Source organism: Eleutherodactylus coqui, chromosome 2 (assembly GCF_035609145.1).
Source record: "Eleutherodactylus coqui strain aEleCoq1 chromosome 2, aEleCoq1.hap1, whole genome shotgun sequence".
In the NCBI taxonomy this organism is placed as follows: Eukaryota; Metazoa; Chordata; class Amphibia; order Anura; family Eleutherodactylidae; genus Eleutherodactylus; species Eleutherodactylus coqui.
The window spans coordinates 313,651,462-313,668,497 of NC_089838.1; the positions used below are offsets into that span (position 1 = coordinate 313,651,462).

The following is a 17,036-nucleotide window of genomic DNA, read 5'->3' on the forward strand; positions in this document are numbered from 1 at the left end:
TCAAATGCTCGTCATCTGTGTCACCCCGCTGTCCCAGACTCCTAGGTGACAATTCACATAAAATACACCCCCTGCTCCTATATCACTGTATATAACTCCCTTTTTCCTCTCTAGGTGTTAAGTTCTCCATCAGCAGAGGAGAAATATCCCGTGTTCAGTATCTCAGAGAGCCACGCTCAGGAATTCCACGTGCCGGAGGTGCCGCCGCGCTCCTCTTATCCCCATGCTCATCGCACGAGGTGGACGATGGCGAAGAGACCCAGTTCAGATGAGTTTGAGTTCATATAAGCTGGGGGACGGGGACCTCCTAAGACCTGCTGTACGGGGCTGCACTTCGTGTTAGAGGTGGCCTCGCTTTCTGATGCTTGCCGTTACATTGATCTTTTTTTAAACGTGTCAATATGTGTCGAATCACTGTCTAGACGGTCTCCGCCTGGGTAATGGCCAGCCCCGTGATATGACTTGGTGTGGAATGTCATGTCAGAATCAGTGCACTGCTGTGGGCCGTGGCACAAATCCTTGTCTAGCTTGGAACCAATTAAAGGGAAATCACACCAGGTTTTACCCTCCTAAACAGTTTATGGCAGTAAATCAATCATTAATGATTCCGGCTGGCTGGAGTCCCTCTGTAAACATGCCAGTCTCCCTTTGATTGTGTGGATTATGTCCCTACATCATCCACAAGGCCCGTCACATCTGGCATGTGTGCTTTGCACGCTGATGTCTTTGCCCACGGCAGGGCAAGGCCAACGGTGCACGTGCTTTTCCCAGGATTCATGGATGGCATAGGGATGTCATCCCCATCAATCAAAGAGAGAGGGCCATGTTTATAGAGGAGACCCTGGCCGGCTGGAATGGTCTAGTATGCACACCGGACCTAATAAACACACCATGCTGGAGTTCTCTACAAGTATGCTGGACGTAGGTGCAACAAAAGTAACATAGATGGAAAACTTCATTAATGACTGATATCCTGCTGTAAATAGTACAGAAGAGTAAAACCCGGCCACAGGTTTGCTTTAAAAGGTTCTCGCACGACAGGTGAGATGTAGAGTCTAGCTCTGGCTCATCCTGAAGTGTATGGCCGCACTACCACTCCATTCACTTAAAGGGGTTATCCAAGTTACTACTTTTATTTAATTGTGGGCCCCTTGTGCCTAAAACTATGTATAAGAAATATACTCTCCGCTGTGCCGGACCGCCGGTTCAGCAGTCCGGTGCTGCATTTGACATGTGACGTCTTTTGGCAAGCAGGTCTGGTGACATCCTGTAAACCTATCATGTGGACCTATAATGTACAAGTCCCAAGTCAGGTTTACGGGACATCACTGATGACACCCCTGCCGACCACCCATTGGTGAACAACTCATGTGACCGCTGCCTCCAATGTAAACAGAGCATCACAGCAGCAGATACCACCCTTTGCGGGCTATGTGTATTTTTATTTTATACAGTGTCAACCTGCTCCTGACACAAAACATCAAAAATACCCCTTTAGGTGGGACTGCTGGACATAGCTGGCCGTCCCATTGCAATTAATGGAGGGGGTGGTCCGCATGTGTGGCTCCTGCTGCCCTACACTTCAGGATGAGCCATAATCTGTATGACAGCTAAAACCTATCATGAGATGGCTCCTTTAATTCTTTTTATCCGTTTTGTATGCTGAGCTCAGACTTGAGAAAATGTATGCTCCATTCATTGACAACCGGCCGCTATAAGGGAGAGTAGACAAAAACACATGGCTGCATTCTTCCAGAAACAGCGCCACTCCCAACCCAAGGGCAGTATGTGGTATTGCAGCTCAACTCTATGCGGCTACATTGCAATACAACACAAGAATGGCTCTGTTTCTGCAATCAATCAGCTATGCTTTTCTTATTTCATAGAACCCCTTAATTGATGGGGGTTTCCATTCACTGTTTTATAGACACTGTTGGGGTCAAACCTCAGGTACTGGCGGGGTGCCAGGTCACTTTCCCTAGATGTAGAAGCAGCCTGCGCTGACTCATTTTCTACATCTTTTGAACCCCAGTTCTACTTGATGCACCCTAAACGTCTTCACCTCGCCCCGTGACTTTACTGGCTTATAGATACTGGTTTCTGCCAAGAAATAAGCAATATGCAAAGAAACTAAAACACTGTAGAGCGGAACCGGGCAGCTAGAAGACCTGAAGAAAATGGGGACCTCTGTAAAACGGATGCGGCCGGGGCCACCCTACTTCTAGAAGAGTGGCCGCCTTGGACTGTTGTGGAGAAAAGGATGCAGAGTTCAAAGGGGCCACGGCCGAGGCTCAAGGGTAGTAGTACTGGACATTTGGGTATAGAGTGGACAGTGAGGGGTTGTCGAAAGGAGAATTGCTCTATTTAATGTGTTTATATACACCGGTTGTGGGGTTGAAGGAATACATACGATCCTGCGGGGGGGAGACTCATTGTTGTCTTGGCACTGGCCTGCTGTGGAAGGTTTATGGGAAATGCACTGTACATGTAAGTCTGGATGTTGTAGAGTGAATGGGTCACCAGGCAGATGCCTTTACATTAAAGGGGTTGTCTGCTAACCAAACACCCCCCTTCACTAGGGCCGGATGGGTTAAAAGAATAACCTGAAACACAGACATCTTCCACCCCCCACCCCCGATGGTGGTTGTGATGGGCGACTGCTGCAGCATCACCGGCCGTTCTCTCGGCATCAGAGCGCTGTGATGCCAGGAATGCTATAAGTGGGGCACCTGAGTTCCTGTGCCATCACAGCAACCACCACGGCGGGTAAGTATGTTTCAGGTGGTTATTTTAACCCTTACAGCCCTGTGGAAGTATGCTTGTCCGGTAACCAGACAACCTCGTTGAGGCATTTATAAGTCACCTTTATAGAGGCCTTACCAGCTTTCTTGAAGTCAATGCTGTGATTGCTACTGGAAATATATTACTAATTGACAATTTGATTTTACCACTCCACTTGTCCATATGGTGTGTCCAGATCTGGGATGCTTAGCACTGATGCTTAGCCGTTCACAAGGGTGACACATTTTTTAAGAGGAATAACAGAGGAGCCGCAGGATGCAGAGCTTCCCATCCCAAGGGTTTCCTAGGACAGACATGGTGGAGGCTACGGCTGCTCTATAGGCCTCATGTCTACATGTAGCATGTTTGTTTCAGCACAAAGTCCACTTCATATTCTGGCGTGGATCCACATGTAAGATGCGGATTTTGCCCTCTTATTTGAAGAGGTGAAATCCTCACTAATAGTCCGCAGCCTAAATTACCCTACGGCAGACTTAAAATTTGCGCTGCGTTACACGCGCACAATTTTTCCATACAGATCAGTGAAATTTGTAGCATGTCCTATTTTTTTAGTTTTTTGCAGATAATAGGGCATTCAATGTGTGGGGATTGGACAGCACACAGATGGATGCCCATGGTCTGTGCCCAACATCCTGCGTATGGCAGTGAGCCCCCGGCCAAGATGGTGTCCATTATAAATGTCCCAATACAAAGATCTGTCTGGTGACAAATCCTTAAAGCAACTCCCCTGTCCTGGACAAAGATGGCCGCACGGCTTCCGGCTCCATGATGTACACTGTGCATTAGTCTACACTGGTAATCCAAGACCCTCCATGCTGCTCTGACTAGTCTGTGCTGCTCACATGGGCAACTTTGATCAATCAATGCAGGCGTGCGTCAGGTTGTCACAAAGCCGTGCAGCCATCTTGGTTTGTCTAAGACCAGAGGGTCACTTTCATAAACTGGAATGAAACATGAAATCTGTATATTGTGGAAATCACTTTATTATCTGGTAAATAAAGTTTTGTTTTTATTGAAAAAAAGTCTCTTCTGGTCCTTGTACTGAATGACAGCATTTACTCAGATTTGCCGCTCTTCTTCCTTTTTTCTTGCTTCTCCTTCAGTTTTCGTCTCTCCCGGCCAAGCTGCCTGTACTTCAACCTCTTAGGGTTCAAGCCATATGCCCACAGCCTGTGCCCACTGAATTCTTGCCCACCCAAACGCACTTTGCTACCCAAAAGCTGTCCACCCTTCCTTTTCACTTTCTTTCGTTTGTCTTTCAAGAACAAGTCAGTCGCCTTGGCTTCTGCTGCTGTGCCGGCAGAGAGAACGGCGGAGTCCTTTTTCTGTTTTGGCAGGATCTTCTTGTGCTTACCCTTTTCTAACTGTGGAGTTACGGTTACTGGTTTCTCCTCTGTACTTGCCAGCTTCTTGGGTGATGGTTCAGCCCTTGGAGATATCTTATGGTCATCAGTTTCCACCTTGGGTGGAGGTGACACTGCAGCCGACTCGAGGTCATCGTTCTGTTCCTCAGCCTGGTTTATCAACCTGTCTCGCTGTTTCTTCCCCAGTTTAGGTTTGGAAGTTGTTGGAGTTTCTGAATCGTCATCATTACTATAGGAAGAAGAGAGCGATTAAAGTGGTATCCCGTATTAAAAAAAACCAAAAAAAAACCACGACTTGTACTTGGCTTAATCTATTTCTCGTGTCGGTCATTGAGGGGCACAGCTGTAAACCTTAGGTATAGCTACTGCCACTAGGAGATGGACACTAAACAGAAAAGTGTTAGCTCCTCCCACTAGCTATACCCCTCCTGCAGGCACCAAGCTAACCAGTTTATATGCAAGCAGTAGGATACCAAAATAATTCAATATAACAGAACTATTAAATGTAACACCCCATGTACAACTGCAAAGAGAACTCTCCAACAAGGAGGAATATCAGTAAAAAAAAAAAAAATAGCACGTGTGAGTGCTGTGCCCCCCAATGAATGACATGAGAGATTTTAAAACAAGTACAAAAATCTTGTTTTCTCGTCCGTATCATTGGAGGACACAGTGGAAGATCTTGGAATGTTCCAAAACAGTTCCTTGAGGGTGGGAAAATTATAGAAGACTCGGGAGGGGTTTATGAAACTCTTACTGGGTGTATACCTTTGCATCTGCAGATGCCTCCCTCGGTCAAAAACTTTGAGAAGGTGTGCAAAGAGGTCCACGTAGCGACCTTACACACCTGCATAGCGGATGATAAACTCCTGCAGTTCCATGGAAGTAATGACAGATCTTAGTGACTTAATGCAAAAATGCCAGACTTTTACATACTGCTTCATCTTCTTCAGATCCAGAACTGGTCTGACAAAGCCATCCTTCTTGGATACCATGAAAATATTTGAATAGAAACCTGCAAAACACTGATGAAGCATGGGAACGTCGACGCCTTGAGTATAGGTTGTCTATTGCCCAAAGAAAAGCTCTGGCCTTGGGGGGAGACCTTGGAATTCTGGAACTGGAGAATGATCTGGGAGGTGGAGCCTGAAGACACGACTTCCCAAAGCATCTGAGAACCAAGTTTCCCTGAATTTAGGGATAATTGCCCCGCCCCTCCCACTGGACCAATCGAGTAGTGGGGTTGGAGGAGGGGTGGGGGGGTTCAACGGTCGCTCTTTATGTGGAAGACTTAGTAGAAGAGATCTGAGAACGGGGACACTAGGATGGTCTCTGATTCACAGAGGGCCTTCGCTTCCGTTCCTGTGCGCCCTTTTTACTATCCAAATTTCGGGGACTGGAGCAGCGAAAGGTACAGCATGGGACACTATGCTAAAACTAGTTATATATTGGTGCCTGCAGGAAGGGTAGGAGGAGCTCACACTTTTCTGCTTAGTGTCCGCCTCCTAGTGGCAGTAGCTACACCCATGGTCTTCAGCCGTGTCCCCCAAAGATGCAGATGAGAAAACCTATTTTCTCACACCCTATTTCTGAGTTAAGAGAGCTTCCTCTGTGAATGGACAACCATGTAATGCTTCTTTTTTTCATATGGGGACACTGCAGAGAAATTGTGAACACTTACTGGCAAAAACATCACTATGTGACGTCACCCTAGGCGTCATTCATGACTCGGTGCTTGCACCAGGGGACTTTAAATACCTTCTGACAAGTAGGCATTGTCCAAAGTGAAAAGCCCCTTTAAAAGGGACCCGATCAACACTTTTGAGCATGTTGTAGAGCTTGTACAAAATCTAATCCAGCTTCCGTTTCTGCCCCCATCACCCCCCCAAGAAATTTCCTTTTAAACTTTCCCACACTGCAGGCAATTGTCAGCCGACTGGTCTGTCTCTGGTTTCTTTCATAAACCCTCTTCTCTCGGACTGTGTGAAGTCACCTACATCATCCACAGGATGACTGAAATCTCACAAAGATCGGCAGATCCTTTTGTGCGCAGATTTTGCTCAGTCATCTGCGCTGGTAAGGATGCATCTCCGATCGGGCGCTGATATCGGAGAGAGGTTTTATACAAGGAATTACAGACCGGTGGGCTGACATTTGCACAGGAAATTTATAAAGGCAATTGCTGGAGGAATGACGGCTGTAGAAACTTACCAGATGAGACTTGAAACCAGCTCTACCTACCTCACTCATCTGTAGGTGGTCCGACACACACAGATGTGACAGGTTCCTTTTAAGCCGAGAATCTGGGAACAGACTAGACAGAGCACAATGCGCTCACCTTTGAAATAAAGTCTTCAAGATCTGCTGCTTCTTCCAGGTGTTTTGTCCTTTCTGATTGTAGATATTTTCATCGTACAAATCCTCCTTTTCTGATCTGGAACACAAATTGTATTTCCTGATTTGACATTGGCCGCAATACCTCAACATTTCTAGAGACAAATCCTCTTGTGGTCCCTCCACAGATCCCAGAGAGTTACGGTCTCCCTGCCCCCTACTATTTGGGCTATGGGCTACAGTATTATGAAGCAGAAGGATTAACCACATGAGAGCTGCCCACTAGGGGGCACTGAGCGCACCAACGCTTGTGGTCCTCTGCCAACACTTTGCTGCACCTGATAGTTTAGCATTTGTCATATATTCTAATGTGGATACTCTGTTCCTGGAAATCTCTACAACGTTCTCATACATTTTGGGGGACATTTGCTTCCCCAGTTTTCTTGTAGAGTCACAAAATTTTGTTCAAGGGCCACTTACACAAAAAGTTTGTAACTTTTCAGCCTTGTGCGCCGGCCTCACCGCTTTTTGGGGTGGGCAGGACTTATTGGCAGGGGGCAAAAGATTTATGTATAATTTATGCCACAAACCAGCGCAATTTATGTCAGAAATGTAGGCCTGGTACATGCCTGAAGACGATGCAGGGATTCAGCGCACCGTGCACTGAAGGAAATCTTACTTAGCCGGGCCAACCGGGGCCATTATCTTCATTACACTTTGAGAGGTTTTCTTTAGACAAGATTGCCCTTTAGCACCCTCTCCGATTTATACTGTAAGACGTCTTATTTCCGTTCCAATGAATTCTGGGACTCACCTGTACATGCAGGTTTTCCTTAAGGAACACCATCTGTTCAAGTCCTTGTCATCGGCGGTCAAGATCTGAGGGAAGAAGCCGTCAGAGATGAGCATCAAGCAGCACACGTATAAGAACTCCACTCAGACCTGCCCTTCTGGGGGACAGACATCTAGTAATCTGGCACAGAGCTCCCCGTTCTGGACTCTCACAAGAACCCCCAACCATAAACCTGCTACAGTGGAGTATTGTATAGCGAGGTGTCAGGACTACTGCTTTTGTTCTATATCCAACTGCTAATCTGGAATGTTTGATCATCTGTCTTAGATTAAAGGAACCTTTTTGGGGACACCACCGCTCCTATCAGCAGCCAGAGAGCAGAGCGATTACCTAGGTCACAGACACTTACCTCATCTGTCGAGAGGCCAAAGTCACAGGGAACCACCGTCCGATAGTTGAATCGGCATGGCAGATCATCCACTATATCCTCGTAATCTAATTTGTAATACTCCTCCACGTACTCCTGGAAGCTCTTGTCACCTGTAGATTACACGAAGGGCAGGGTGAGTCCGCACGTAGCGGTTCGATTGTAATTTCGTCTCGACTGTACCAAAACAAGACATGTGACCCTTAAAAGGGGCCGTCTGGTATAAAATGTCTGCTGCCAGCGTAGCCTGTGAGAACCCCAGCTAGAATGAAAAAAAATTCATATGCAGACCGGAGAGGGAAGAGGTGGAGCTGTAGGTGAGGGCGGAGCTTAACAATGCACTGAGAGAATGGTGGCACAGGTGAGGGTGGAGCCTCCACAACAGTGTAGTGAGAAGATCTGCGCCTGAATTTTCCCATCCCGGGATGAGTTTCCATTGACATCAGCCATTTTTGGCGGTTCCTGGCTAACACCTTTAATTGCGGCATGCCTATTTATACTGCAAGGGTTCAAATTTGCAGCTTTTACGCAATTAAAACCAGGACCAAATCCGCACCATTTTGGTGTAGATTTGGACACTGTGCTTTAAAGCGTATTTGATGCAGGCTAGTAATTATTAGGAAATTATATAGTACCAGTGTTTCTGTTGGTGCAGTGCGCCACACAGCTGTGTTACATGCACATCACACATACAGCTCTGCTACATACATTGTTCATCCCATACAACAGGGATCAGAAGCAGCACAGCACTGGAGCTGAAGGACCCATGATGACATCACTGTCGTGCTCCGCCCCTGATCACATGACAGTGACGCTCATCCCAAGTGAATGACTAACATACTCTGCGCCCCTGATCACATGACTGACGTAATTAAAGGTACTTCCATGCCAGTAAGGGAGTTCCATGCTCCGCCCCTGATCACAAGGATGACGTCAAAGGTCCTGCATCCTAGTGCAGGATTACGGGCAGACTACACTACAAACCCCCTGCGCCTCAGTTGCTATTAAATACTAATGAACACCTAGCTGGAAAGCAGCCGTGTGCGTATAGTACCTGTGTTGTCACAGTCATGTGATCAGGGGTGGAGGTTGTAACTCCCTCACTGGGGATGAAGGATCTTGGATTACATCACCATCGTGTGATAATTCACAGGTAGAATCACACCTGAAGCTTGTACCGTTTCCAACACGAGATCAGATCTGTTCCTCGTTTGTCACATACCCACAGTCCAATGGGTATGGGTGACAACTAATGATCTCCATGGTCACTGACTGCTTCTCCTGGCTACCTCTCAAACCATGTAGGGGGCTGCACACCTTTTCAAATTATGCCTATTCCACAACTAATGACCTTGCTGATAACAGGGAACAGAAGAGGTAGCACACACCTGGCTGGAACAGAGGCTTCTGTCTGCTCACAGCTTCTGCAAACTTTGACTTTCTCTTCTTCTTTGCATTCTTCTCTTGCTCCAATCGCATTCTCTTCCTTTCTTTACGTGATGAAACAGGCGCCGTCTCCGGGTCATATTCTGCATCCATCTGAAAGCAAGCAGAGGTCTATAGTAAGACCTGGAATGACGAATCTCATTCAAACACACAGTAAGTCCTACGCGGTGGCCCAGAATCAACCAAACACCAGAGCTTAGAAGGGGTTTTCGCACTAATTAAAATAGCTTCACAACCCCTCTGTCCTTCCTGGTTGTTGCGGACCTGGACATGTGACCTCTGTAGCCAATCACTGGTCACAGCAGTGACTTTCTACAGCCAATGATTGGCTGCAGCAGTCACATGTTCAGCATGAACCAAGAAGGACAGAGGGGTTGTGAAGCAGATTTAAGTAGTGGAATGACCCTGTAAACTTTTAACACCTATCCACTATAGATGAGCGAGTATCCTCGCTAAAGGCAATTGCTCGAGCGAGCATTGCCTTTAGCGAGTATCTCCCCCGCTCGAGACTGCAGGTTCGGGTGCTGGCGAGGCTGTCAGCAGGAGGGAGCTGGGGGGGGGGAGAGAGGGAGAGAGAGAGATCTCCCCTCCGTTCCGCCCCGCTCTCCCCTGCAGCTCCGTGCCCGCTGCCGGCACCCGAACCTGCGGTCTCGAGCGAGGGAGATACTTGCTAAAGGCAATGCTCGCTCGAGCAATTGCCCTTAGCGAGTATACTCGCTCATCTATACTATCCACAGAATAGGTGATAAGAGTCTGATCGGTGGGGATTCATAGCCGAGACCCCCACTAGTTATGAGAACAGGGTCCCCTCTTCTGTCAATAAAGGCTCCAAGCACCCCCTGCAGTAATGTCAGACTGAATGTAGCAGCGGTTACACAAACAGCTTTTGCTCCATTCATTTCAGTGGGGCTGACGGAAATAGCCAAGTGCATGGATGGCTGAAGCGGCGCCGTGCATGCACAAGATCCTCCTCTTTGCGGGGAATGCAGTGAGCCCCCAGTGAGGAAAAGAGGAGGAATAAAACCCCAGGTTTTGGGATAAGTGAGGGCCAGGTGACAGCCTGAAGTGCTTAAATGTGGCAGAGAAGACTGCGCATGCGCACCTCCACTACCATCCGCTTCAATAGGACCACCAGGGATGACCAATCCATGACCGTGTGGGCGAGCATGCGCTTCCTCCGCTGCCCCACACCTCGGGACATGGCCAGAGCTACATTACCAGTATGGGCTGTTGTGAGAGAACCTCGAACGGCAAATAAACTCAAAATAGAAGGGTTACCACAAAGTTTGGGTCATCGCAATGAAACGCGGAATCCTCCTCCCCGTCTCCGACCTCCATATTGGCACCGTCTCCTTGCTGTTCCTCTCCTGTCCAGTTATCCCAATTCCAGTCCTCTGTGAGGGAAACATAAGTGACACTGTGCTCAACACCAAGAACTACAGAAGCTACACAAAGGTTTACCGATGTGCTGGGGCAGGCGACGGGGAATTCACAATCAGTTGTCATCAGAAGACCTTATCTACTTTATGATGGTGTAGATGTACGCTGACGGACCATTTTATTAGAGCCCCTGTCCCTATCCCTATCATGTTTGGGGCTTCCCTGTATGGAGATTCCCCCCGTGACCCCGGACTGCAGCATAAAATCATGTAACAAGTTTTCCGTCGATCCGTTTCAGTGTGAATCCACATTAGATGGGAGAATCCAGCGATCTGAGCGACTTCCAACGAGGCCGGTCATCGGTGCTAGACTAGCCAGGTCGTCACTGCCAACCATGTGGGTTTTACATTGCAGCGGGGTGGAGAGTATACAGAGAATAGTGTGATCGAGGGAAGTTTGTCACAAGCAACAAGAATCAATGAACTATTCCTGCCAAGTGTCAACAGTTCAGGGTGGTAGAGGAGAAGGTTTTCTTGGCACACCCTGGGTCCTCAGACACGTGTGGATGGACGCCATGATGATTTGGTGCAGCTTCTGAAAGCCAAAAGGAGGTCCAACACTATACAAGATGGGGGAGGGGGGTGGTCTCTAATAAAGTGGCCATTCAGTGTTTATATCAACAAAGACAGATCTTCAGTTTATTTGACTTTGTGCACTCATCCTGCATTGCAGCTTGTAGTATACCTCAGAGCTGCATTCACAATTCTGCCAGCTGTAACTGGAAACAGGGAATGGCCCATTGCATTATATAGTTCCTAGAATGTGATTTTCTAAACCAAGCTCACTGAACTAGCAGGGAATTTGGGGAAGATTTCAGCTCTGAAGCTCACAGAATTCTGAATGCAGCTCTGGCATATAATACTGACTGTGACTTAGGATCTGTACAAGATAATGGAAGAAATGGTAGTTGAATAATTAACTATAGAGAGACTGGTTAGAAATATTCACCTTCCACTGCGTCGTCATCCTCAAACTGCGGCTTCTGGTCCTCTTCTACACCGTAATATTCATCACCAAAACATTTCTGCCAGGGAGAAGCGATCAAATATCACTCAGCGGCAACTCTGCCAGGAGGAACTATGTAGTGGCAGCCATGGGTCTAACGACCGCTCAGCCTGGGATTTAGGACGGGTCATTACCTGCATAATCGCATCGTGTTTCGCAGGGTCAAAATCTGCCATCAAATCCTCCTCCGTCACTCCCAGCCGCTGCTCCCCCGTCAGCTCACGCAGCTTCTGCAGCTTCTCCTGCAACTCCTTCCGCTTCAGGTTCTTCATCTGCTTCAGCTCTTCTTGTATCTTCTCTTTTTCCTGTAAGAACAGACAGATAAAGTTCTGCTCATATTCCTGCCCAGAGGGCCGTATTATACAACCGCAATCCCAAGAGATCAGGGCCGCTGTGTGAGATGGAAAATAATGCAATGATGGGTAAATTGCAATTTTTTTCCCCCTTTACATTTTGCACAGCGTCCTAACTTAGTTTTTGGAGTTGGGGGTTCAACAGTTCTAATCTTGTACACAGAGGGATGGGGAGGGGGCAGTATTATAGTAGTTATATTCTTGTACATAGGAGGCAGTATTATAGTAGTTATATTCTTGTACATAGGGGCAGTATTATAGTAGTTATATTCTAGTACATAGGAGGCAGTATTATAGTAGTTATATTCTTGTACATAGGGGGCAGTATTATAGTAGTTATATTCTTGTACATAGGGGGCAGTATTATAGTAGTTATATTCTTGTACATAGGGGGGCAGTATTATAGTAGTTATATTCTTGTACATAGGGGCAGTATTATAGTAGTTATATTCTTGTACATAGAAGGGCAGTATTATAGTAGTTATATTCCTGTACATAGGGGCAGTATTATAGTAGTTATATTCCTGTACATAGGGGGCAGTATTATAGTAGTTATATTCCTGTACATAGGGGCAGTATTATAGTAGTTATATTCCTGTACATAGGGGGCAGTATTATAGTAGTTATATTCTTGTACATAGGAGGCAGTATTATAGTAGTTATATTCCTGTACATAGGGGCAGTATTATAGTAGTTATATTCCTGTACATAGGGGCAGTATTATAGTAGTTATATTCCTGTACATAGGGGGCAGTATTATAGTAGTTATATTCTTGTACATAGGAGGCAGTATTATAGTAGTTATATTCCTGTACATAGGGGCAGTATTATAGTAGTTATATTCCTGTACATAGGGGCAGTATTATAGTAGTTATATTCCTGTACATAGGGGGCAGTATTATAGTAGTTATATTCTTGTACATAGGAGGCAGTATTATAGTAGTTATATTCCTGTACATAGGGGGCAGTATTATAGTAGTTATATTCTTGTACATAGGAGGCAGTATTATAGTAGTTATATTCTTGTACATAGGGGCAGTATTATAGTAGTTATATTCTTGTACATAGAAGGGCAGTATTATAGTAGTTATATTCCTGTACATAGGGGCAGTATTATAGTAGTTATATTCCTGTACATAGGGGGCAGTATTATAGTAGTTATATTCCTGTACATAGGGGCAGTATTATAGTAGTTATATTCCTGTACATAGGGGGCAGTATTATAGTAGTTATATTCTAGTACATAGGAGGCAGTATTATAGTAGTTATATTCTTGTACATAGGGGGCAGTATTATAGTAGTTATATTCTTGTACATAGGGGGCAGTATTATAGTAGTTATATTCTTGTACATAGGGGGGCAGTATTATAGTAGTTATATTCTTGTACATAGGGGCAGTATTATAGTAGTTATATTCTTGTACATAGAAGGGCAGTATTATAGTAGTTATATTCCTGTACATAGGGGCAGTATTATAGTAGTTATATTCCTGTACATAGGGGCAGTATTATAGTAGTTATATTCTTGTACATAGGGGGCAGTATTATAGTAGTTATATTCCTGTACATAGGGGCAGTATTATAGTAGTTATATTCCTGTACATAGGGGGCAGTATTATAGTAGTTATATTCTTGTACATAGGAGGCAGTATTATAGTAGTTATATTCCTGTACATAGGGGCAGTATTATAGTAGTTATATTCCTGTACATAGGGGCAGTATTATAGTAGTTATATTCCTGTACATAGGGGGCAGTATTATAGTAGTTATATTCTTGTACATAGGAGGCAGTATTATAGTAGTTATATTCCTGTACATAGGGGCAGTATTATAGTAGTTATATTCCTGTACATAGGGGCAGTATTATAGTAGTTATATTCCTGTACATAGGGGGCAGTATTATAGTAGTTATATTCTTGTACATAGGAGGCAGTATTATAGTAGTTATATTCCTGTACATAGGGGGCAGTATTATAGTAGTTATATTCTTGTACATAGGAGGCAGTATTATAGTAGTTATATTCTTGTACATAGGGGCAGTATTATAGTAGTTATATTCTTGTACATAGAAGGGCAGTATTATAGTAGTTATATTCCTGTACATAGGGGGCAGTATTATAGTAGTTATATTCCTGTACATAGGGGGCAGTATTATAGTAGTTATATTCCTGTACATAGGGGCAGTATTATAGTAGTTATATTCCTGTACATAGGGGGCAGTATTATAGTAGTTATATTCTTGTACATAGGAGGCAGTATTATAGTAGTTATATTCCTGTACATAGGGGCAGTATTATAGTAGTTATATTCCTGTACATAGGGGCAGTATTATAGTAGTTATATTCCTGTACATAGGGGGCAGTATTATAGTAGTTATATTCTTGTACATAGGGGGCAGTATTATAGTAGTTATATTCTTGTACATAGGAGGCAGTATTATAGTAGTTATATTCTTGTACATAGGAGGCAGTATTATAGTAGTTATATTCTTGTACATAGGGGCAGTATTATAGTAGTTATATCCTTGTACATAGGGGCAGTATTATAGTAGTTATATTCCTGTACATAGGGGGCAGTATTATAGTAGTTATATTCTGGTACATAGGGGGCAGTATTATAGTAGTTATATTCCTGTACATAGGGGGCAGTATTATAGTAGTTATATTCTTGTACATAGGGGGCAGTATTATTGTAGTTATATTCTTGTATATAGGGGCAGTATTATAGTAGTTATATTCTTGTACATAGGGGGCAGTATTATAGTAGTTATATTCCTGTACATAGGGGGCAGTATTATAGTAGTTATATTCCTGTACATAGGGGGCAGTATTATAGTAGTTATATTCTTGTACATAGGGGGCAGTATTATAGTAGTTATATTCCTGTACATAGGGGGCAGTATTATAGTAGTTATATTCCTGTACATAGGGGGCAGTATTATAGTAGTTATATTCTTGTACATAGGGGGCAGTATTATGGTAGTTATATTCTTGTACACAGGGGCAGTATTATAGTAGTTATATTCCTGTACATAGGCGGCAGTATTATAGTAGTTATATTCCTGTACATAGGAGGCAGTATTATAGTAGTTATATTCTTGTACATAGGGGGCAGTATTATAGTAATCATATTCTTGTACATAGGGGGCAGTATTATAGTAGTTATATTCTTGTACATAGGAGCAGTATTATAGTAGTTATATTCTTGTACATAGGAGCAGTATTATAGTAGTTATATTCTTGTACATAGGGGGCAGTATTATAGTAGTTATATTCTTGTACATAGGAGCAGTACTATAGTAGTTATATTCTTGTACATAGGAGCAGTATTATAGTAGTTATATTCTTGTACATAGGGGGCAGTATTATAGTAGTTATATTCTTGTACATAGGGGCAGTATTATAGTAGTTATATTCTTGTACACAGGGGGCAGTATTATAGTAGTTATATTCTTGTACATAGGGGGCAGTATTATAGCAGTTATATTCCTGTACATAGGAGCAGTATTATAGTAGTTATATTCTTGTACATAGGAGGCAGTATTATAGTAGTTATATTCTTGTACATAGGGGGCAGTATTATAGTAGTTATATTCTTGTACATAGGCTTACTGAACACCTCACTTCTGTTTGTAGGTCCTCACCTTCTTCTTTCTCTCCTTCTTCTCGTCTCGTTTTGTCTTTCTCCGATCATCTTTTCTTCTTACCGATTGTGCAATAGTTCTGGGGAAAGTCTTGATCTGAATAAACAATGCACAAGACAGACTGTCATAAAGTTCTATAGAAGACACAAATGCTTACTAACAGAGTGACAACCCTCTCCCATTCATGAAAGTGAATGAGAATGCCATTGTTCAAGTCACCATATTCGAAACCTTAAATGGGGTTTCCAGTCCTACAACACTGATGACCTATCTCAACAAGTGCATTTTCTGCTCTTAGCAGTGAATGGGACGAGGAGCGATAGCTGTGTAGTATTTAGTGGCCATGGTTATGTTACACAGCCTCTGAAAGAGGGGAGGGGGAGCTGAGCTTGTGTGTAATCATGACAAAAGGCCAGCTGATCAATGCTGGAACACCCGAGCCAAAAACGTGGGAGAGCTGGCAAACCAAGTATGAAGCTTTCTAAATAAATGAGATGGAAAACTCAATACAAACACAGATAAGTGCATCATTTTTTTCTGCAGGGACCAAGTAAGTGTGCATGTATTTCACACACACAAAAAGGTTTCCATAGCCTTTAAGTCTTCCAGCCAGTCATAGCTCCTTCACATCAGCTAATTACCAGAGGTGCCGGATGGAAGACCTTCACCAATCTATTGGTGACCGAGGATGGGTCATCAATAGTTTTGAACCGGAAAACCCCTTTAAGGCTGACTACCCACTAGCCTTTTTTTTCCCCGCTGCGAATTTGCTGCGTTTTTCCCCCCCAGATGTCTATGGGGCTTTCTAATGTTAAAATTGCAACGCACCAAAAACGCTAGTTGCCATTTTTGGTGCGTTGCGATTTTAACATTAGAAAGCCCCATAGACATCTGGAAAAAAAACGCGGCAAACTTGCAGCGGAAAAAAAACGCTAGTGGGTAGTCACCCTAAATCACCATCTTAGCGTTTCTCTCCATGCTGAGGAAAGATGGCTTCCACAGTCACAACTTACCAACTCTGAATCGGGTTCTTCAAATCTAAAATTGTATTTTCTCTCAAAATCTTCCTGTTTCTTCAAGAAAAGTTCACCCTCATCCTCCGAGTCTGAGACGCAAGGAGCCTCCTCTAATGCTGGGGGGCTGAGGGGAGAGTATAGAATATAGTCAACATCTTGCTACGCTTCCACATGTGATTCTACTGATTATTACACAATTCAACTGTAATAATAAGGAGGCAAGTCCTCAAATCGCCACACCAACAGCGCCCTCTGAACAGCGCTCCGGACGGGGGACCAAGGCGGAGGCCCCTGCAGGTGTGAAGCTACTACTGGCTCCCATTACCCCACAGGTGTGTACAACCGAGCCGACGCTCCCTAAGAGCCTGAGACACTGACACATACCTCCCGATGGGCGGCCGCGATCTTGGACCG

The 17,036-nt window shown here is 44.5% G+C and overlaps 2 protein-coding genes across 2 annotated transcripts in view; one reads left to right on the forward strand and one right to left on the reverse strand.

The window, feature by feature from the left end:
• The window catches only part of ATG4D (autophagy related 4D cysteine peptidase), a 22,204-nt gene extending 18,364 nt beyond the window's left edge, over positions 1-3,840 (forward strand). Inside the window, exon 11 of the mRNA XM_066593586.1 lies at positions 115-3,840. Coding sequence (XP_066449683.1) covers positions 115-288 — 174 coding nt within the window. The 3' untranslated portion in view covers positions 289-3,840. The remainder of the gene's footprint in view (positions 1-114) is intronic.
• Positions 3,768-17,036, reverse strand: part of KRI1 (KRI1 homolog) — a 27,269-nt gene continuing 14,000 nt past the window's right edge. The window contains exons 10-19 of the mRNA XM_066593585.1: positions 16,620-16,746; positions 15,607-15,702; positions 11,746-11,916; positions 11,555-11,630; positions 10,445-10,560; positions 9,109-9,259; positions 7,703-7,833; positions 7,315-7,379; positions 6,505-6,600; positions 3,768-4,395 (exon numbers count right to left, since the gene is read on the reverse strand). Coding sequence (XP_066449682.1) covers positions 3,858-4,395; positions 6,505-6,600; positions 7,315-7,379; positions 7,703-7,833; positions 9,109-9,259; positions 10,445-10,560; positions 11,555-11,630; positions 11,746-11,916; positions 15,607-15,702; positions 16,620-16,746 — 1,567 coding nt within the window. The 3' untranslated portion in view covers positions 3,768-3,857. The remainder of the gene's footprint in view (positions 4,396-6,504; positions 6,601-7,314; positions 7,380-7,702; positions 7,834-9,108; positions 9,260-10,444; positions 10,561-11,554; positions 11,631-11,745; positions 11,917-15,606; positions 15,703-16,619; positions 16,747-17,036) is intronic.